This window comes from Neomonachus schauinslandi, chromosome 11, assembly GCF_002201575.2.
Source record: "Neomonachus schauinslandi chromosome 11, ASM220157v2, whole genome shotgun sequence".
Classification (NCBI taxonomy): Eukaryota; Metazoa; Chordata; class Mammalia; order Carnivora; family Phocidae; genus Neomonachus; species Neomonachus schauinslandi.
Window position 1 is genome coordinate 71,779,022 of NC_058413.1, and position 23,608 is coordinate 71,802,629.

The 23,608-nt window shown below is 42.5% G+C and overlaps 1 protein-coding gene across 2 annotated transcripts in view; it reads left to right on the plus strand.

The window, feature by feature from the left end:
• The window catches only part of FAT3 (FAT atypical cadherin 3), a 508,513-nt gene that overhangs the window by 364,504 nt on the left and 120,401 nt on the right, over positions 1 to 23,608 (plus strand). For both annotated transcript variants that reach the window (XM_044919382.1, XM_021679088.1), the window contains exons 4-5: positions 20,197 to 20,511; positions 23,191 to 23,401. In XM_044919382.1, coding sequence (XP_044775317.1) covers positions 20,197 to 20,511; positions 23,191 to 23,401 — 526 coding nt within the window. The remainder of the gene's footprint in view (positions 1 to 20,196; positions 20,512 to 23,190; positions 23,402 to 23,608) is intronic.

Below are 23,608 nucleotides of genomic sequence, written 5' to 3' on the forward strand. Positions count from 1 at the left end.
GATAGATAGATAGATAGATAGATAGATAGATAGATAGATAGATAGATATAGACAGAAATTAGTAATAGAAGTTAGTGCTCTGTTTCCATAGACATGTTAACAATTTTAAAGGGAAATTATAAAAATAATCAATAAAATTAAAAAAAAAACATTTTAAAATCTTTTTAAAGGAAAATTATTTGGTAAAAAGTGAACTTACATTTATTTTTTTTTTAAGATTTTTTTATTTACTTGAGAGAGAGAGAGTTAGAGTGAGCACGAAGTGGGGGAGAGGCAGAGGGAGAGGGAGAAGCAGAGACTCCCCATCTAGTGGGGAGCCCCACTCTGGGCTTGATCCTAGGACCCCAAGATCATGACCTGAGCCAAAGTCGGATGCTTAACCGACTGAGCCATCCAGGCGCCACTGAACTTATATTTATTAAACATCAGCCACATGCAAGGTACTGTTTTAGACACTTACATACACTACTAGACTCATAGTTCTTGGCAGCACCAATTGACATTTCCACCAACAGCACACAAGCATTCCCTTCTCTCCACACCCTTGCCAACACTTGTTATCTCTTGTCTTTTTGATTGTAGCCATTCCAACAGGCGTGGGGTGATAGCTCATTCTGGTTCTGATTTGCATTTTCCTGATGATTAGTGAGCACCTTTTCATGCACCTGTTGGCCATTTGAGTGTCTTCTCTGGAAATAGTGTATTATATACTTGAAAGTTGCTGAGAGACTAAAACTTAAATGTTCCCACCACAAAAAAGAAATGGTAATTATGTGATGTGATGCGGGGGGGGGGTTAAGCTATGGTGGTAATCATTTTGCAGTGGAGGGAAGGGAAGGCTCCTGGGAGCAGAGATGGAGGATCTTGCAACCTTTGTGTCCCCAGTGCCTACCAGGAAGGTAGTTGGTGTGCTAAAAAATGTTTGCTGAATAATGAACACAATATTTCATTAATTCTAGAAAACTCTCTGAGAGGTGATTTTTTTTTTTAAAGATTTTATTTACTTATTTGACAGAGAGAGAGAGAGAGAGCGAGAGCAGGAACACAAGCAGGGGGAGTGGGAGAGGGAGAAGCAGGCTTCCCGCCGAACAGGGAGCCCGATGTGGGACTCGATCCCAGGACCCTGGGATCATGACCTGAGCCGAAGGCAGACGCTTAACGACTGAGCCACCCAGGTCCCAGAGAGGTGATGTTTGTTCTTCCCATTTAACAGCCATAGATATTGAGGCATAATTTAAATAATTTGCCGAAGGGTGGTGCAGCTTGGACATAGTGGGAAAACTCGGAATGGAACACAAGCCCACGTGATCCAGAAGCATTGTTTTCTTTCTCCAACATGGCTCTTTGAAGGTACTGAGTGATCCCACTGAACACTTCTGCACAGTCCCCTAGTTGGGGACCGAGTTACTCTTTCAGGTCATGGAGAAACCTCATCATTTTTTGGCCGCAACTAGTCTGTGCTGACTCTGACGTTCCCTGTCTCCATCTGGAGCTGCCGTTTGAGAGGCACCAGCAGAGAGCCTGAGCTGAGGCAGCCCCAGCCCACGCGCTTTGTGAAATGAACAAGATAGTGACTTTCCTGACCCCAGCCTGGCAAGTTGCTCACCAAGCCCAGATGTGTACCCTCCACTGAAAACCCCATAATTCCTCACCCACGGGCCACCAGACTGCACTCAGATATCCATGAAAGTGGTTTCCATTGATTCAGTGGAACCCCATTACACTGCAGAAGAATGAAATGGAGTAGAAGAATGGCATTTGGAGGCAGAATCGTTAAGTAATAGAAAATAAATCATGCCAATTGACCCTTTAGGTGTTTGGCCAGACCCCTCAGAAGACTGCTAAAAGAACATTCATTTTCAGAGACCTGCACCTCTGTCTCTGAATCGCTGCTAGAAGTTATTAGCATTGTCCTACCAAAACAGAAAGTGTCCTGTCCAGAAAGTGGCCAGGCCTCATTTAGCTACTGATATTGTAGAAATTTCATCTTTATGAATAGAGTCATACATATAGCAACACCATCCTCTTTTGAAATGGAAAGATTCCTAGTGTTTGAGCTATAACATCCCATTTATTTAAAAGATCTGTCACTCAGATGCAATTTCAGTCACTTCTAGGGTGGTCTTTTATTTTTTCCTTCTTTCCTATGTGTAAAACAGAGATTTGATCCCCTCCACCCCTGCCCATGTCATCGATGTCTTTAGAATGTTGGAACCAGACTCTGATTACAGACCTTTGTTGCCATAAAGAGACAACAAAATGTGGTTGAGGAAGAAGAGCCTTAACTATGAATTCTTTTCCTCTGATGTCTAATTTTTTTTTCTTATACCTTTCCAAAAAGGTGGCAAAGACACATCCACTTACAGGGTATTTAATTGCAACTTTCAGAAGACTGAAACAGTAATGCCTCACCGAATTCTCTGTCACAATTCAAAATGTTTGGAAAAGCAGAAGATGAAGTGTACTGTCAGCAGAGGGGGAAGAAATTGGAATTTCGAGTAATCCATGGGGTCTACTGATTACACTCTGTAACAAAGAGGATAGACCAGCCCGTAATTTTAGTCTCTGATTTCCATTCAACTGGGGTCCTTTCATTACAAACAGGATTTCTGTGTGGGTAGCCACAGGACTGGTGGTCTAAAGAAGAGCAAAGAGCATTTTGTTCTTTTATAATGTGGTGATGTCAGAGGCAAGTAATTTGATTCTAATCCCTACCTACAGCAACGCAAAGGCAGGTGAAGGACCTCATCCAAAGCATCTTCCTCAACCACCGTGAGGGTATGTACACGCCTACATCACTGTGTGTGTAGGAAAGTTCATTCATAAAGGAACACACAAGACAGTCATGTGAATAACAGAAGTGGATGACCCAGCCATCAGATAAGAATTTACCTGGTTAATTTAATTTTTACACAGAATTACTAAACATAAGCAGTCAGAATTCTCAGTCTGTCTCAGTCAGCTTTTTAAAATTCCGTAGAATTAGTTAGTGAAGTTTGGGAAGAATAAACTCGAAGTCAGAATATGCATTACTCACGTAACTCACATAACTGAAGTCCAGGAGCCATGCAGGGTTAGGAATTGCTCAGCTGTGTGACAATGCCAAGAACCCTGGTGCTTCTGCCCTGCTGTCCTCGGTGTCAGGTCACCCAGAAGCTGGCATCCCCCTTGGTTCTAAGAAGTCTAAGAGAAATAACTGGAACTACGTGGTCCCTTGTTAGCATCGACACCGGGATGGGGGAGGGGCAGGGGTGTGGAGAATAAGTGGCAGATAAACCTGGCATCCTATAAACCCAGAAAAAAGATGTGTAAAACCTATGATCTTTTCTTCCGTAGCATTTTGTGAGAAATATAAGTCCTAAGGATAAGCAGAACCTTGAGAAATCCTCTGGGCAGCCCTCCAAAACAACACAAATACATCACTCCAGATAGATTTAAAAACATCCCATTTTATGAGGATGAATTCCATAATCACCTTATAAAAAGAGAAATCAATGATACAGATTCCTTTTCCAGGACTTTGATTTTCCAAAAGTTAAAGGCATTCCTTTAAAACACCAGGTTCCCCAGGACACTTGGGTGGCATTTAAAATGGCACCATAGCATCAATGATGCCATTAGGAATTTTTAGATGGAGGACTTTGGTACACAACCCACATACAGAGTTTCTCCCACTTCCATTATCCCTTCCTTATTTGTAAGCTTGCCTGTTACCTCTTCTAGGTGGTAAACTCAAGTAGGGGTAGAGACCATGTTTTCGGTCATGTTCATCCCTCTCTCCCCCACAGTGCTTTCACATTGCAGGTCCCCAAGAAGTAATTGTTGAACATAAACTACATATTTCAGGGCACCTGGGTGGCTCAGTCAGTTAAGTGTCTGCCTTCAGCTCAGGTCATGATCCCACATTGGGCTCCATGTCCAGTGGGGAGTCTGCTTCTCCCTCTGTCCCTCCCCCTGTTCGTGATCTCTCTCTCTCTCACTCTCTTTCTCTAATAAATAAATGAAATCTTTAAAAAAAATACGTATTTCAGATTGAGACTAGTGAATTCAAAGTATTCTGCTATAAACAATATAATACTTTCATATGTGAAGACATGCTAATTCCTTACTGTTAGCTGGTTTTTCTAAGGAGTGTCCGTGAGCTTGAGTTCATGCCCTCTGAGTCTAGGAGGGTGTGGGAGCATTAGCCTGGATTTTACAAAGTGCTATGTCTTTTGAGACCACGCTGTCACCGACGAGCCGAGTGACTTTAGGAAAAGCTTTTGACCTTGCCGGGTCTTCCATCAGCGATCAAATGGATTAATCCTGCTTGACCAACTTCCCTCATCAATTTGTTGGGAGAATCAAATGAGATCACAGATATGAAAGTGCTCTGAAGGCGTGGCATGAATGAGGTGGCCTCAATATTATTATTGAAATGGGTTAGGGGTCCAGAATATGAAGGGTCCCTGTCACCCTGTAGTTTTCAGTAATAGATCACCCCTGGTGGCAGACCCACAAACTCAAAAGCACTGAGAAAGTGCAATAAGACGAGCTGGACTGAGGATCTGAAGTGTGTCAGGGGAGCAGCTGGGTGAGGGCATATGGGTCGTCCACAGTGAGCCTGCCCTGATTGCAGTGGTGAGTCCTGGGCCCCTGAACATTGGATTTCAAAACTGAAAAGGACCAGAACCTGGATAACAGCCATATGTCATTGCCAGGTAGCCTTCAGCTGCAGCCAACACAATTACCTGATGTCACATGTGATCTTTTATTTGTATCATTTCTAGAGATTTCTGGGGAAGGCTGTGAGCCTATATGTTTTGGTAATGGGCCTTTTCTTTGGAGCATGGAAACCAATAACTCTTTATGATCAATAGAAGTCCTCATTGCCTTTAAGTCTATTCAAAAACCATTTTTATCATAAGCTTTCTGCAGAGTTTTTCATTCTGGTAAAAATCTATTCAGTTTGGAAGCTTTATAAACTGGTTCCTCTTACTGTCATGGAAGGCTTCCTAGGACATTCTCCATATCTTTTAGTGAATTATTGTTTCTTACATTGGTCGACTATTGGAATCCCTGACATACTCCTTTGACAAAGCCAGAGGAAAAGAAAGATGCTCATTCACAAAGTTACATGTTAAAATCTGGAATGAGATTTTTCAGGACGATTGGAGCAAATAACTCAACGTTCCCTGTGTGTGCGTTGTGGTGGTAAATCTTGCCAAGTGCTTGGCAATCTCTGCTGCCTCTCACATGTTTAAACATGGTTTGGGAATATTTCTCCCCAAGAGCTTTTGCCATAAAGTCAAAATAGTTTCCACTGCCCGCTAAGTAGAGTCTTACAAAGAGATATTCATTATTCATTACTCACTTTTTTCCAGTGCTGCCCACCAGGGATCTCTTTCACACATTGGTGCTTTTCGGCCTGATCTGAGAAGAAAGTTTTGGGAGGAGAGAGAGCGAGATGTGGAAGAAAGGAAGGAAGGAAGGTGGAGGGAGGGAGGGAGGAGAGGGAGAACTGTCCTGGCAATGTTATGCCCTGGTTCATAAAATGAACAGGGAGGGTATATCTGTTAAGCACGGGGACAACTCTGGCCTGTGTGAATGTGACACATAGTAGGAAGTCATATTTGATCATAATCATACTCTGAGAATAAAAATTCAAGATTGTAGAGTGTCATATGTAAAAACTACTGTATTACATTTTTACCCAGCATAGAAACTGAGTACTTATGGAAGGTCTTTCATTCCAAATGACTTTTCAATATTTTTGTCTGGGCAAAATGACTATTTCTAGAGTTTACAAATGCACGACTTGAGTTATACATTTTTAATTGACTCCTGGGGCAGTGTGACTCTCATTTATCTTCCATGATTTAACACATTTAATCTATTTTGCTTTTGACATGGGCAGAAAGTTCACCAGCCACTGTTTTTACATTACTTAGGCTCGGTGGTGAGGGCTGCCTCTGGGGCATGATGATGAGAATGTTCTTGCTGAGCCCTCTGCCTCTAATGTTGAAAAAGTAAAAAGTGAAGAATCATTTTAAATGGAATTTAAATAGATGAGTGTTGACTGGGAGCAGAGTCCAAGTTTTAGGCTTTTATTTTTTCTAATTATTCTCTGCAGTTATTGGATTTCTGAGTCTATTTGATTTCAGGGTCAAAAGATAATTTGGCTTTTTTTCCTCCCTTTATTTCTGGGAGAAGAGTTTTAAGAAAAAAACAAAACATGTAAATGCTTAAAAAGAAAACTGTCGCTCTTTTTATTTTGCACCAGTCATTCAAATATTCGAGAATTTTTAACAAAAGGGGTCCTAGAGCACACATGTCATTGCTTCTTTAATTCCTTACTACATTATTAACATTTCCAGGCTTTTCATTTGATGGGTAGGATCTATATTTTATATTTGTGGCAGGTTTCCTTTTCTGGATACAGCATGGAATTATTTCATTGCTAATGTTTGTCATATCTGAGTTTTCATACCTTTGGCAGTTTACTTTTCCCTACATTGCTTTCATCCATCCCGTTCTAGGTCCTGAGATTGGAAAGAAAGTTCCTGTCCTCAGGGAACTCAAAACAGTTTTCAGGCAGTTTGATAGAAATGAGCATAAATTCTGAAGTAGAATGTAGTTTAGACCTGGGACTGGGTAGCTATGTTTACATTCTCCTGGAAGGCAAGAACTGGATGAATATAAATACACATCTGATAAATTTGCTGAATATGGATACATCATAAATACTTCCTAAATATTGCATATTGACCATTATGTTCATCCTCAAGTTTGTCTTTCCAAATCTATGTAAGTCTACTGAATTGATCTTTATTTAAAACTTACATATACTCCCTTTTCTCTTGTGAAAGTAATTAAGATACTTTAAGTATCTAAAATGACCCATCTTTCTCTTTTAGTAGCTGTATCCTGAGACATGTTTCCCCAGGGATTTTAATGTTATTATGTGCAAAGAACAAACCTTATCTGTTATGTGATTAATACAAGAGTACACAGGATTTTTAATAGCTCTGTTAATGGGATAATGAATAATGTTTGTTTCTAACCAACAGGATATCTACCTAATTTATCCTAATTTATTAGCAATCTAAGATCCTTACTATGACTCAAAATTAAAATAACATGCTATTAGAAGTAGGAAAACAAAGCAGAATAAATAATTCCTTCACCAATTCAGAGCTGTATTCCTGATGCCTCTTGTGAAACCGAAGGGAACTGATGTTAGTTTAGCATTTATTATGTATTGGGACATCTTGCCTAGTGCTGCCAATAGAGTGATTGATGTGACATCCTTCACTGCCAGGGAGCTTACAAGCTCTTTCAGTGCAAGGATGTTAAAGAGGACAGACATAATAATTAGATATGTGATCAGTGAGATGTTAGTATATGAATAAAGACAAGTGAATCATAAAAAGGAAGGATTCTGAACGTGGTCTCTGAGAAGGTGTCATAAAGGAACAGACATTTGCATCTGGCCTTGGAGGATTTTATAAGAATTATAAGAATAAGGGAATAAAGGGGATTCTATGCAGTGGGAATCCCAATCAGAGGTGAAAGGGCATTGAAGTGCATGTCTTTTGTTGGAAGAAGAAGTAGACTATGAGCTTCCTGAGAGAAGGGAGCCCATGTTGCTCACCACCGTATATCCAGTGTCTAAAACATGGCACATTGTAAAACACTGGTATATGTGTGTTGAGCTAAGTGATCTGATTGTGATTAAAACTTTGGATATAGTCTGGATAGAAACTAGAGGCTGAGAGTAACCCAGTGGACAGGCTATATCAATACTAAAGAATCTTACAGGTTAATAATGAAGAGTGTGGGCTTTATCTTGTAATTCAGCATTTCCCAAAGTATGTTCCTTAAAATAGCAAATCTAAAGGATGTTAATAAGCATAACTCAACAAAAGGGTCTTGTTGTCACATAAGCTTGGCAAATACTGATTTAAACAAAGTTAAACCAGCTTCCTTGCTTTTGCTTTACTCTGATTTATGTGCATTGTAAAACTCCAGGAAAGATCTATCTATAGTGCTCTTCAGACTTCTGGGATTCTGGACCCTCTCTTTTTAAGGCAAGCACATTCCAGGACTGATGTTCTCCATGACACATTTTCTAAGATTTGCTTTAAGCAGTGGGCAACCCCTGAGATCCTCTCAGCAGGGGACTGACATCATCTGAATTTCATATTTGAAGATTCTCCGGTTTTCTAAAGAATGGACTGAGATAAGGCAAGACCAGAGGCAGGGAAACCAGGTTGAAGACCCACACAATGGGTTAGGCAGGAGATAATGAGAGCCTGACCCCAAGAAGAGAAGAGAGAAGAGAAGAACCAAGAGCTACAACTGACACTTCAGAGGTAGAATTCTCAGGGCTGCCATTAGAATGACACAGGTGTCCCCTGCTCAGGGACACCTGGCTGAGGAGGTCACAGAGCACCAAAGCCAGCCCACGTTCTTTGTTGCTAAGCTCTGCATCCCGGCAAAGAACCGCTTCCATCTTCATCTATTTCTGATTCACAGCTGGTATTGCCCCTCGTTAATGACTGATGAGATGTGGGAGGAGGGCCAAAGAAGTGTTCGAGATGACTCATATTTGTTGTCTAGATGACTGTAGGGCGAAAGATGCCTTCAGTTTTTTTTCTTTTTGAAATTTCTGATTTTTATAGAATCATGGTACATGAAATCATCATACCCAGAGTAGGAATGATATATGTACAACTCCGCTTGCTCTGAATGGTCTCTGCCAAGAGCTACAGTTTTATCTCTGCCACACATTAAAATATACATCCTATCGTTACAGAGAGATTTTTACCAAGACCTTGAACCAAGGGTTACAAGCTCAAATGTCTGCAGAGCCCATTCCAGCATCATAAATGAGTGAGGGATAGCAGGCCGAGTGTTTGCATACAGAGCTTACAGGAATGTACTTCACTTACAAAAAGAAATGTGCTCTCTTCCATTTGTCTTTGAATATGAAGACTTCTCCATCTATCTTTTATAACCATTTTTGATAAGAATATGGACGGTGAGAAGTATTTCTCCATGCCAAGAAAAATTTCTGCACAGTATTGTTGACAAATGATGCTGACATGGCTGAAGCATCAGGAACACAAGAGACAGGGGTAGACCAGTCCTTCTGAGTTTTCAGGAGAAGCTGGGAATTTGAATTTTTATATGAAACCTATCTAGTTATAAATTTTGGCAGAAATTTTTATACTACACTGCATGGGCCCAGGCAAAGTCTATCTCTGGGCCACCAATTTTTCCATGAATTTTGCCTTAGTCTACATGTGCTCTCATCTGTACCCATGGGCCTAATTTTTTTAAATGGGTAGATTTAAAATTCATATTTTTAGGTAGATAAGGTGTTAAAGGACCTGCTGAGTTGCCATACAAGCCCATGTTGAATTACCAAGCGAGAGGAGCAAAGCTTTTTTCTGAGCTAGTAACTAGAACAGTGTCTTTATTTTCTTGCAGTAAGTCTTGATTGTGGGTAGAACAACAAAAATCTGGTGTCTGGTGGAAGTGTTAGTGTTGAAATCCAAAAAGCATCATCAGTGGAGCCGAAGGCATGAGAGTCTGCCCGGATAGAAGTAACATAAAGTGTGAGGTCCGGTGCTGGGAAGAAGGGGAGGCTACCAATATAGACTTCACATTGTAATTCATACCTGGTGGATTCTGTTTCACAGAGAGGGGAATGTGGAATAGTATATGGAGTAAGGCCTTGATGTCAGGGGAATTACGAAATAGTACAGGGGGATTTAGTCCCGGGGCTGATATGATGTCACATCTTCGTTCATAGCAGAACTTTCTTAATGGCCCACATGTGAGCACCTAGATTGGACCCATCTGTTTGAAAGGGGGAGTTAGCACATGTGTGGTAATCACCATCATTCTAAAGAAACTTTGAGGAGGTGTTTAGTTCCTGCTGATCGGGAAGATTAGAATCAAGCAAGTTTTATGAATAGAAAATGATGAGCAGATGAGCCTGGAAGGAAATGGAAATGTGATGAGATTAGTAGCTGATGTGTACCTCTCTGCAGGGAAAAAAAACCTTTAAGAGATATCAGGCTGGGAAATACTTTATTTCCTGAAGTGCAAAGAAGAGATTTGGACAAAGCTATATAATCTTAGCAGCCACTGCCAAAGTGAATTGGTCAAGGATCTTTCTTAAAAAGCTGCCATTTAGAAATTGCTAGGTCTAAACATGGCAAAGAAAAGGTACCTTCATTGTCCTGAGATGCAAGGTTCCCACATGCATCCAATCAACAAATATTTATTGAGGGCCCACTATGTCCTAATATGGGCCAGCCCCTGGAGTGGCTCACAGACTTGTGCGAATCCACGCTCTGCAGAAGACAGACCGAAAGTGCTCACAAGGGGTCTCTGGGTGGATCATGAGCAGATTTATCCTAGGCTCCCCAGTAATGTGTCATCTTTGGGCAAAGAGAGAGATCACAAAAACAAATGGCATGATTCAGTGGCCCCAAGACCTAGGTTCCACGGATCATGGCGCCCCTCTGGTTTGTGCTTTTAACTTTTCAGGACAAACGAATATTCTGGAAGATAGTTTAGACTGAACGCTCATCAGATTAATATCATCTGTTCCCCCCAAAGATTGCTAATCCTAACACTTAGTGAATAGATTTTCTTGTTTCCATGCCTTTGTAAATGGCCTTCATTATATGGAGGGGAATGCACCCCATTCTCTTCAGAAAGCTGCCCCGTTTGCCTCCTAGATTCACCTCTTCCCAAGATGTTACCTACGTGCCTGTTTTCCTATATCCTTCCTCCCTTTCTTTTCTTACCTATCTCACTCTGTACTTCCTTTTCTCTCTTTCCTGTTTCCTTCCTCTCATCTCTTCCTTCTTCCCTTGTTTCCTTTCATTCCTCATTCCCTCCTTTTTCTTATTTCAAATGAAGACTTTTCCCGTATAAAGTAAACCACTCCACAAAGGTATTCAACCCCTTAAGTATACACCTCTTGAAATATCTAGCTTCCTGGAAACTAGAAAGAGCAGGGACACGAGTCTTCTACAGTCCAGAGAATATGTCCCTCAACTGTACCTCGGAGACAGCAGCACGGACTGGGTAAGGCAGGATGGTGAGTGACTGGAACACCTACCCATCTCCAGGTGAATTCTCAATGCCAACTGATAGGTCAAATCAGAGAAATCGCATGTAATAAAACCAAGGGCAGGTGGTTTAAAGCTGGCTTTTTATTTCTTTCCCTCCATGGAAAATATGGGTGATAGTACAGGTTAATTTTAGCTCAATGATTTTACCTTTCGGAAGGTTTGTCTTTAAGAGCTGTTCCTCCTTCGAGACCTACCCTTTAGTTTCGTATTTGTACATAGTTTTCTTTCCAGAAATGGCAGGAAGCACTTGTCTTCCCAGCAGTGCAGTCATCTGAGCCCAGGAGCAGACAGGTCTGAATTCCAGCCCCCACGTTAATATCAGCCCCAGAGTATACTTGGAGAAGGTCATTTCTCCCCGTTTCTCTATTTGTGGGGAGGAGATAAAGTTGTTTTCAACTTCTCAGCTATCTTGAGAGGACTAAGTTTTTAATGTTTGTGAAACATTTTTGAAGATAAAAAGTAAACAGAGCATCTACTCTGAACACATTTCTTCTTTTTTAAGCATGCAGCATTCTGAAAAATACCGAAATTAAAACCTCCACAATATTGAAATCACACAGCTGAGAAGTTATGAACACGAGGCGTCATTTGAAGCTCAAAAGGCAGCTTGGAATTCTGGAGCCAATGTCTTGGAAAGATTAAGGTTATTGCCAGTAATATGATGTTGGTCTAAGAAGCTCATCTGTCTAGACCTGTTTCCTCATCTGTAAAGCAGGGGGAATGAACCAGAATGATGTCTAAATTCCCACTTACTCGTGAGTTCTCTTAATGTCTAGTGACTCTGTGCTTTGCTGAGTCTAAGGGTAGAGAAAGGCAGTTTTCCTTTACTCTGAGGTTCTTCAGTGCATATGAGAATGTCATAGAGAAAAATAAATACCCAATAGTGGGTGCCCTTCATCTGTTTGCCTACCCGTGCAGTGACCAAGAATAGAGACAAAGGGTAAGAGCATTGCTATCCACAACTGGGCTTGTGAGAAAAAGAGTGAAAATAGATAGGTATCTTCACTTGAATTAATTGTGAACATCCACAGCATTTATAATCCTACGCATGAAGAGTGTCCTACGCATGGAGATTTCAATATTGCGGAGTTTTTAATTTTGGTATTGTTCAGAATGCTTTGGATCCAGTAACCTCCCTAGGCATATTGTTTAAAATGTAATCAGAGCCTAGACAAGGATAACATTATTAGTGATTGATTACAGGCTTCATAACCTTTGTCCCATTATGGTGCACACAGAAGACGATAATATTTGTACAGTACTGTCAGGTAAAGAGAAAGGCTAACCCCAGCCAGAAATGACCAGCCCTGGGGGTCCAGCTATATGAGGTCACACTCATCTACCCAAGAGTTAGGAGGTTCAATCTCACAGCGTATCTGAAACCTACTTGTCACCTGTGGTTGGAAGCTCTGCCTTAGTTTAAAAGGCTTTATCTTTAGAATTCTTCCTCACACAAATCTATTAGCTAGTTCCTGAGACTTTTGATAATGAGATGGAGGAGGGAAACATAAATCTCCTTTGAGCTTTGTCTTCTGCCTTAGAAGAGTTTCAGGTGCAAAAATAGCTCCTAGAGATCAGGAGACTCAGAATAAGGCCACCAAGTACTCAGGAAGAAGAAGGTACATTGCCAGGACGGGGAGAAAGTACGTGGCAGCCATGTGTGAATACAGAGATACGTGGTATTTGAGGTGTGATCAGCCTAGACTGTGGCCGATGGACTGGTAGTAAAAGCACTCCATCTCGGAAGTGCTGAGGCAATTAAAATGGTACGTTTGAATGGTGTTCAGAGGAAGGAGAATGTGGCCACACCCACGAGTTGGGGCACGAGTTGGGGCAAGCATTTAGGTTACCGGCAGCAGAGGGTCGTGACTGGGGACACGGACCCTGGTCCAGGTGGACTCCACTGTACTTCACCTTTCCCTGCCTGTTTCTAACCTGTAGTAAGGGGATCATCCCCCCTCCTTCCTTCTCCCAGGACTGATGTGAGGAAAAAGGGGTTAGTTGTCTGTTAAGCACTTGGAAGAGTGCCTGCACAGAGTTAAAATCACTGAGCAGCCGATAAATAAGAGATAACAGGAAAGCTGAAGCCCTCCCCCCCCGCCGCCGCCCCACCTCTCAGCTCCTTTATCACAGAAGAGGGGAGAGCAGATTTTGAGCGGGAACTGACGACCTAGAAGTGTAAGAAAATAGCAGGAGATAGAGTTGCGCTAAAGAAGGTTGGGTCTCAAGTCAGAGAGCTGAAAGAAGTCGCAGCTGCCGCCCAAGTCCTGGTGGCAGTTTTTCAGCAATTGAGGAGAACAGGAAAGGTGCCAAAAGACCGGAGCCCGTCAAAGATGGTCCCAATTTTCAAAGGAGGGAAAAGCTTGATTCTAGAAGCACCGCTCTGAGCTCGATGTTGATCCGGAGCCACGTTTGGGGAGGGAGTTTGAAACAGATGGTTAACAGATGCTTCTACATAGGCTGTGCAGGGTGGGGAAAAGAGCATGAGCTGTGACGCCAAATTGACTTGGGTGCGAACCTGTGTTTTGTCACTTACTGGCTGAGTGGCCTTGCAAAAATTCCTTCCTTAACTACTGAGCCCCACTGTCTGTCTCTCTAGCTGTAGAATCGAAGTGGCAATGTCTACCAGGTTCCTGTGAAAAATAGTGACAATGTAAATCACCATGCAAAGGACCAAGCAAAGCAGGCGTGCAGTAAGTGAGGTCAGCAGATTTTTTATGTAAAGAGCCAAATAGTAAGTATTTTAGGCTTTTGACCCATATGGTCTCTGCCTCCACCACTCCACTCTGTCTTTATAACAGGAGAGCAGCTCTAGGTAATATGTTAACGAGTGGGCGTGGCTGCATCCCAAGCGGCCAGGTTTGGCCCATGGGCTATAGTGGTTTTTTTTTTTTTTTAAGATTTTATTTATTTATTTGAGAGAGAGAATGAGATAGAGAGAGAGAGAGCATGAGAGGGGGGAGGGTCAGAGGGAGAAGCAGACTCCCTGCTGAGCAGGGAGCCCGATGTGGGACTCGATCCTGGGACTCCAGGATCATGACCTGAGCCAAAGGCAGTCGCTTAACCAACTGAGCCACCCAGGCGCCCCCATGGGCTATAGTTTGCCAATCCCTGGTTTAGAACCAAACTGCCAGGGTTAAAACAAGCTCTTCCACTTAGGAGCACTGTGACCTAGGACAAGTTCTTAAATTCAATTTCTTTATCAAATAGGTGCGATCATAGTGCCTATCTCATGAGACTGTTTTAACAATTAAAGGAATTAAAGGAAATAATGAAAGGAACCCAGCCACCATGCTGCAAGGAAGCATAGGCTCAGCCCCAGCTATGGTCCCAGCCAGTGGGTATCAACCGACAGACATGTCCAGTGACTGCAGACCCAGCCCCCTGGGACTGCAATTGCATGAGAGACCCCAAGTAAGAACTTTCCCCATTCAGCCTCTGAAGCTGGGAGAGATAATAAAAGCATTATGGGTTATTTAAGCCACTTAGTTTTGGGTTACACAGCAGTATATAACTGAGACAAGGTGCAAGAGAAATTTGACTTTTTCTGTATAGTTACAAAAGTAAAACCAGTCTCTGAGAAGCGACAGGCAGTCTGAGCTAATGACAGGCAGGTAGATGCAGGTGCAGTATTAAAAAGAGCTTTGAGAACATCGAACCCATCAACCACTGGGCTGCTTTCTAAGGCAGTGAGTGTGTCTTACTGAAAGTATCTAAACTGAGGCCAAATGGATTGCAAGTCAGGAATATTACAGAAGATTTGGGGCATGGGGGAAGGGTGAATTTAGTATGAATCCAGATTTTTGGGGGGTGGTTTTTTGGTTGGTGTATCACCTAATTTGCTTCGAAAAGAGTTTTGTAACTATAGGCACTTAAATATTTCATTTATTTAACAGGTATTTGTTGAATGCTTACTGCATCTGCTGTCGTAGGTTCCAGGAATACATCGGTGAACAAAATAGACGAAAGCCGATGCTCTATGGAGCTCATATTCTAAAGAGGAAGACAGGCAATAAATAAGATTATGAGTTAAATATATGTCTGATAATGGTAAAATGTCAAGGATAAATATAAAGTATAGGAAGGGGGATATGTAATCCCTGAAGAGAGGTTTACAACGCTAAGTGTAATGGCCTGGAAATAGCCATCTACGATGAATTAATGGTTAAGGAGAATGCCAGAATTGAACTCTCCATTCTAGAAATATTTAATATATTTTCAGATACTCTCAATAATCCGTGGGGACAAGGCCGTGGACAAGACACAAGGTCTCCACTCTCAGGCAGCTTCCATTCTTCTATTCTACTACAGGGAAAGAGACCACAAATATAAATACATCAGAAAATTTCAGTGAGTCACAAGTGTGGCCTCCACCAGCTGCCATAACTCCAGAATTCTCCATGCCCATCCATTTTTGGTCTTATAAAGCTTTTGCATCTTCCAGGGATAGACGTATAAACATGTTCCTCTTTGTTGTTTATCGTTATAATCCACTGGGTCGTGTTGATTTCCTCTGGTTCTGCCTGGTAGTCACAGATCCCAAGGACACCATGGAAAAATGAAATGGGCTCTACTGTATTTTCAGTGGTTGTGGTTCTAGTTGTGGTTCCTTTTGTCAGGCGCTAGCCATAAGCACCTAAAGAAATGAATCTTTCAGGCTTTGATTAATTGCCGAACCACTGATTATTGATCATTGATGACAGAAAATCCAGGTTAGGATGGCTCAGTATTCCCTTGTCACATTGTGGTGGGACAAGAAGGGATAGTTTCTAAACAACAGCTAATTTATTGTTAATGAAAAATGACGCGGAGGAGGAGATGGTAGGGATTCGTCTCAGTTAGTTTCGATCCCCAGCGCTGCTGCTCCTTTTCTGTAGAGACTAATTCCAGCTGGTGGGTTGAGGCTTAAGGCGACATGAAGAATGAAGTCTAAAAATCTGATGGAATCATTAATGATTGATATTCCAGGTACAAACATAGCTGAACACATGAGTGGGTCTAGAGAAATAAAAATGGAAATGAAGACTCTGAGGTCAGAAATGACGTAGTTCAGTTCAACAAGCATTTATTGAGAGTACAGGAGGTTCCAGCGAAGATGAAAAAGTCAAGGTCCCTGCCTCTGAGTAGCTCACAGCCTGTTGAAAGAGCCAAACACATGAATAGATTACTTCAGTAGATTGTAGATAAGTGTCTGCAATGGCCAGCACAGTTTGGGAAGTGGCTAGAAATCATTATGAGTAATCATGGGATTGGTAATGTTCTCCGTGATGTCAGGTGGGTATGAACCCCATAGTTCAGGGTTAAAGTTGTACTAGCTCTGTCTAACCCCCATTCATAGATTCATAAAGCAAGAAGCACTTAGGGATTGTATGTTATCAGTCTCTTAATTTCTTATAGATGAAGAAACAGATTCTTCAGTGTCTGAATGTTCCCTCCACTTATTATCATAGGGAAGAGTTTTGGGTAAATTAATTCTTAATTTCATTTAACAATATTTATTTGACACTTAGGGCTGTACCAGGTACCAGACATAACAATGAGTAAGAGACAATCCCTAATTTGGGTTGTTCTGGAAAGTTTGAGTGGAGACCAACAAGCATACAGACACTGAAAAATGCAGATGATAATTAGCGTCCTGGAGTTATGCACACAGTGGAGGGGGCACGTGGTGAGGGCGCCTCCATCTGTCTGCAGGAGGCGGGATTGACTTTCGAGAAGGAGTGTTTGAATTGAAGCTTCTAGAATGAGTCAGGTGTATTTCCAAGAGAAGGCATTCCATGGAGACAAACAGCTGTACAGTGGAATGAGAGTGTAAGAACATAACATACTCAGAACCTCCCAGGCTCACAGTGTAACTGGGCATGGAGGCTGGGAAGGGGTGGATAAGGCACAGTGATAAATAAGTCTGGCCAGATCCTTGTCCTCAAGGAGCCCTGGAAGGGTGTTATACAAGGTCAGTGACATGATCCAATTTTTAAGGAAGAAATAACTTTACAACAAAGATGAAGGTTGGAGGCAGGAGACCAGGAGGCTACCGTAGCCATCCAAACAAGATGCAGAGGAGGCCTGTCCTGGGGCAGTGTGACTAGAGAAGGTGCACCTGCTGGCCTCCGAGTTTGGTTGGATGTGGATAGTGAGAACAGGGGCTCTAGGTAGATGCCCAGGGTTCTGGGACAGACCAGTGTGGCAGTAGGTGGGGGTGTCCTTCATAGAGAATCAAAACAGGAGAAGGGGGAGGTTTGAAGGTAATGTTTTCCAGTCTGTGACATGAGAGGTCCAGAGAATAGATTCCTGGTACATAGTTGGACATACTGGTTTGGTATGGAGAGCGAGCTTCGGGCACGAGAGTACATGTTGGGGAATGATCAGCTGTAGGTGGTATTGGAAACCATGGATAAGATGGAGGAGTCACAGGCCAGAAGGCAGGAAAGGCAGCTGGGGGCTCTGTTGTAAAAAGGGCCTCTAATGGTCTGAGCAGGTTTTATAAGGTAAGACTGCTTTGGCTCAAGAGGTTGCCCAAGTAAGACCTGTGTCAGAGGCTAATTCAGTAAATAAGCATTTGTGGTGCGTGTTCTACCTGCGTAGCTTGACACAGGAGTGAGAGCAGCGAACAGACCAGGCAAAGTCTGTTTTTGCCCTTACACAGCTTATCAGCTTAGATGAAGAGTCATGTATTTAGTTACTTTCCACAAGAGTAGGTGCTACAAAAGAAAAGTATCGGGTAATGTAAAGCATGTGCTACAGGAGGGGCATGAGGTGTGGGGGCTGGCGCTTGGTCTGTGGGCTCAGAGAAGGCACCCCTGAAGAAAAGACATTTCAGCTGGACCTCAAGGATGAGGAGGCAAGACCCAGGGGAAGGGATGGGGAGAGCCCTCCAGGGAGAGAGGGCAGGGTGTGCAAAAGCCCTGGAGGGAAGAGTTGTTGCTCTCTATCGAGGACCCAAGGATGCCTATGTAGCCTGAGAGAGCAAGACCAAGCTGGGTGCTTGAGGTGAGGTGGGGCCAGGAGGGACCCAGCTCCCCATAGCACACCTGGGAGCAGCTGTGCGACTGCCACCTTTCCCTGCTAAGCAGACAGCTGAAGGACCTGGGTGTGTAAATCCAGCTCTACTCCAAAAGAAAGCATTTTTTAAAAAATATTTAATTTTTTATTTGAGAGAGAGAGTGAGAGACAGAGAGCATGAGAGGGGTGAGGGGCAGAGGGAGAAGCAGACTCGATCCAGGGCTCGATCCCAGGACCCCGAGATCATGACCCAAGCCAAAGGCAGACGCCTAACCGGCTGAGCCACCCAGGTGACCCCAAAAGAAAGCACTTTACAGCAGCAGGATCCTCGAGTGAGTGGTGAACCACAGCCCAGAATCCTTTCCTTCGCAGCCACGTGGCCCTGAGCAGCCCCGGGACCCCATCTCTGAGCCCACCGAGGGGCATTTATTGAGAAGCGATGAGGAGGTGATTTTGTGCATGGTGAAGACAGCGAGAGTTGCCTGGATTCAGAAAGAGGCTGTTCAAGGAGAAAAGAGAGGCAGGGAAGTAGAGCAGCCAAGAAATTAATGTGTTTTGGTCAACACAACTCACCTGGGAGTATAACATTTTACTCCGGCAGCAACAGCAGAATGTGCCTCTTCAGAGCTCAGCACGTCCGGGAAAATCTCAGGAGTCAAAATCCAGCCCTGGCACATATTGGTCCCGACATGTTTCTTTTGTGAAACATAACAAACCAATTGGGAAAATAACTTTAGAAGGAAACTTGATTGATTTCTCAAAGAAAGCAAGGACTCCCATGAAAATTTATCTTAAGTCTATTAAAGCCATTCTCCTAGGTGGCTTGTAAGAGAAACTAAACTACATTGCATTTCCATTTTGCAAAAAGCCTTTAATTTGTTTTCCCACATTTTTGGCCTTTGTTTCCATTATTCCTGTCAGATTGCTTTATTAGGTGAAAAACTGGATGACCAGGTGTTATAATTCACTGTTGTTTTTCTCCTGTTGGTGCTGAGTATGTCTTTATGTTCCTTCTAGCCTCCAAATATATATTTTGTAGGAATAAGCTGTCTTATTCCAGGTAATGATTTAAAGATGAAATACATGTTCTTCCAGGTTTGTGGTCACACAGCACGTTAAGAATTGCCAAAAACTTAATAATACCTGGCTTTAGCACTTGGTAACAAGGGGACCTCTGTGCCTCTGTTTACTCCTCTGTAAAATGGGAACAAATAAGCCTCCACTTAGTGAAAAGGGTCTTTTGGAAAGTGAAGAATACAATGCATGGAAGAGTGCTTTATAAACGGTGAAACCATCCTCATGTACAAGTATTTCTATGTTAGTAATTATTATCACTATGACCAAGAAGACTACCCACACTGATTCTCCTCTTCATTTCTCTCCTCTCCCTCAGTTTTCCCAGACACTCATAGGAATAGCACCTCAGAGATGCAGGAAGAAGTGTCCATCCCCTCTTGAGTTTCCCAGAGGGGGGGAAATTATTTTGTTACTGTTAAAAATGTATTAAAACTGTCAAATGTACTTACAATGAGCCATCAAAATTCTGAAGCCTATATCTCAGTTTTCCTTTTGTACAGTAATAATGTAAAACTCACAAGTTTTACAGAATGGAAAGGAAAAGAAAATGAATACTGAAAGAATTTAAATGGTGATATCATTGTCCAAGAATTAGAAGAAATGCCCATTGTTTAACATATAATAATGATTATATTGTTTTTTGTGTCTGTTGAGGGGTATACTTTATGTCCACTAAGTTTACATAAGCTAATACATTTTGTAAAGTCGATCCTCTTTTTCTCTCCCTCTCCACTCCACAGCACAACGAGAGCTCTGCTTCCCTCCTAACTTTGCAGTGATTTCCATTACTGGATATAGGGCATTCCCTGCCTTTACAGATGAACTATGAAGAGTTATGCATTGACCATGAACTACAGGAATAAGAAAAGTTGAGATGCCCTAAGGCACAGAATAGGCCTTTTGTGGGGCAGGCAAAGGGAGGAGTGGCAAGAGAAGTTTTTCTCCATTCTGATTGCAAAATGCTTTCTCTTTCAAAACTCAGGTGACTGTGACAGATGGCGGTTCCTCTCCAAAACAGTCCACCATTTGGGTGGTGGTTCAGGTTTTGGATGAAAATGACAATAAACCCCAGTTCCCAGAGAAGGTCTACCAGATCAAGCTGCCAGAACGTGACCGAAAAAAGAGGGGAGAACCCATTTATAGGGCTTTTGCATTTGACAGAGATGAAGGCCCCAATGCAGAAATCTCCTACAGTATTGTGGATGGGAATGATGATGGAAAGTTTTTTATTGACCCTAAAACTGGCATGGTTTCTTCCAGAAAGCAGTTTACAGCAGGAAGTTATGACATCTTAACGGTAAGATTTTTCTGAACCTCATTAACATTCATGGGGGTGGTGGTGGGAGTTACTTTCTTACTCGTGTATATTCATTTGCGTAATATATCTTTAGAGTAATAAGTACAGCCACACAGCTGTGGAAGGCTACTTTCTGCTTCAGTGATATTTTTATTTATTTTTTATTTTTAAAGATTTTATTTATTTATTTGACAGAGAGAGACAGTGAGAGAGGGAACACAAGCAGGCAGAGTGGGAGAGGGAGAAGCAGGCTCCCCGCTGAACAGAGAGCCCGATGCAGGGCTCGATCCCCGGACCCTGGGATCATGACCTGAGCCGAAGGCAGATGCTTAACGACTGAGCCACCCAGGCGCCCCTTCAGTGATATTTTTAAATAATGAGACCATTTCCTTTGGTTGTGTCCTATCAGCAAACCTCCTCTGTTGCCAGTACATGGCCTGTTCCATCACATACTCAACCACACTTCCTGCAGCCTTAAATCATTTCAAGGTACTCAGCATAGATGAAAACTGAGGGTAGGAGAATACCAGAGTGACATATTACACCCACCACCCAACATATCATTCACTATTTCCCCATGACTTACCAAAGAAAACAACTCTTGTAATTGTTGACAGTGTGATAAGACATTCCCAAAGAAAACAACTCTTGTAATTGTTGACAGTGTGATAAGACAGCTGTGAAAATTGAGACACAAATCTCAACTATGCTTATTCTGCATAAGCTGCAAAAGTGAAAAAACTTAAGTAAAAAATGACTACATTTTTCATTGTTAGAGAATTAAAAGAAAAAAAAATGAGCACTATCTCAAATAGAGACTTAAAATTCCCATACCTAAGGTGCCGTCTGCTCCCACCATCCCCAACCACTTTAGAAAGGTAGCACCTATGCCAGAAAGGGGATTGGTCATCCTTACAAGTGATGGGCACTTGCCAGGGTCCCAACAACTGTCAAGAGTCAGCTCCATCTGCTGTCCTTCTCTTAGTTTGCAGCCTTCTCTGCTGTATACAGTCAGTCCTGTATTATTTTAAAGGATGGTCTGAGTCCCTTGATTTGTCTTTTCATTCTTATGGTCTGGACTTGGGTTTCTTTCCCTACTCAATAGCATATCCAGAACAGTGGGCAGAGAAAAGAAGATAATAAAAAACTGGCCCTTTTTCTGCCATTAGCAGCTCTGATGTAATATGTGCTACTATAGTTGTGTGACAATGGGAGTCTTTGAGGACTGGATGGACAGACTATAGTGGATATTGTTTGTGCTCCACCCAGATCCCCCTTTACCCACAGGATCCCCCAGATCCCACACAGGCTGATGCAGCTATGCCCCAACAACTATGAGTGTTGGCTGCTAAGAGCTCACATCTGCCCCCTTCTGGAGAGAATCATCCTTGGCTGAACTTCTTGACCCGGGAGGTCCCACACTCCCACCCCAGGCCAGCAGCCCATAGCCGATGACTAATTGACACAAAAGGCCAACCCCTTGCCTCTAGGTGGATCCAACCCAGCAGTGCAATTGAGGATTCAGAACCCACCCCCCTCCCATTGGATCAGGCTGAGATTAAACTTCAGCTGAGACCACACCCTTGCTTACTATCTTTCTCCTGTTCATCCTGCTTCATTCAGTCCCTTTCTCCTGAGAATACTTACCCCACCCCCAAAATGATTTGTACTCAAATCCCTGTCTCAGACTCTGCTCCTAGGAAACCTGACCTAAGACATGTATCTTCAAGGGTCTTCCATCTCACAGGAATTTTCTGGAGCAAAGTGGTCATTCATGACCACATAGCATTTGGGTGCTGTGAGTTGTCACTGTTTTTAAAGGCTATAACAATTAGCCTTGCACATATACATGTTATTTTTAAGATGTGGTATTTTAAAAATCCTTTTTTTTAATTGATTTTTGAAATTTTTCTGTCCATGGTTTTTGCTTGTTGAACTTGAACCATCATTGAAGTCCAGGACAACATAGCAGTTCACCCTGCACAGCTGAGTGAGGAAACATGCTTTCTTCAGTTCTTAAATAGGACCATAGAGGAGAGTCATTAGTACCCTCCTCCCCATCCTGCTGTCACCAGGAGCCCATGCTTTCACCAAGAGAGTTCTTTGCCCCTTCAGAGTTGGCATAACTGAGGGGCTTCTGAGGCAGTTTGAGCAACGCTGCTGCCTTTCCCACACCTATCACATCACCTTCCTGGGATTCTGAGTGAACACAGTGCTTTCCCCAAAATAAAGCAGAAGGAAGGAGCTGCACAACACGACCACACACACGCTCTCATCATTCACACTTAAGGATTCACAGTGCACTTTATTCCCTTCAAGCATCACCACTAGAGGTACAAGGAATCAAATTAGCTATTCCTATTTATGTAGCTATCAGTCATGCCCATAAAACACTAAAAATGGGTAAGTGCATCTTTTGTTTTTCAAGTTTTCCACATCTGTAAAGTTGGTGGTGGTTCAGATCACCTTCCAGTGAATGCTATATGGGACCCCCCACATGACTCAGTTGTGTCCCCCGATTCCTGAGTACATTCTACCCAGATCTCCAGTCTCCCTTCCCTTGGCTGGCACTGTGATGAGGATGGATCCTTGGGCCAACACGGATGAGTGACAGACCCAAATTTCCACAGGGATCCGAGCTCTAAGACTTCTTTCTATGTTCTCTCCATGTGTGAGTAGATAAAGGCAGTGGACAATGGGCGCCCACAGAAATCCTCCACGGCCCGCCTCCACATTGAATGGATTAAGAAACCACCCCCCTCACCTATACCACTGACTTTTGATGAGCCGTTTTATAACTTCACAGTCATGGAAAGCGATAGAGTCACGGAGATTGTGGGGGTGGTGTCTGTGCAACCAGCCAACACCCCTCTGTGGTTTGACATAGTTGGTAAGTTTGAGTCCTCCAGAGCAGTACTGGGCAATGTAATCATTGACTGGAATAACTAACAAAAAAATAAATAACTAAATAAAAAATACAAAAAAAGAAAATACAAAAAATACAAAAAAAATAAAAATAAAAAAACAACCCACTAACGATTAGTGCTAAGATGAAAAGATGTATAGTGCTGGAATGCAAAAGAGCCAGTAAAATGAA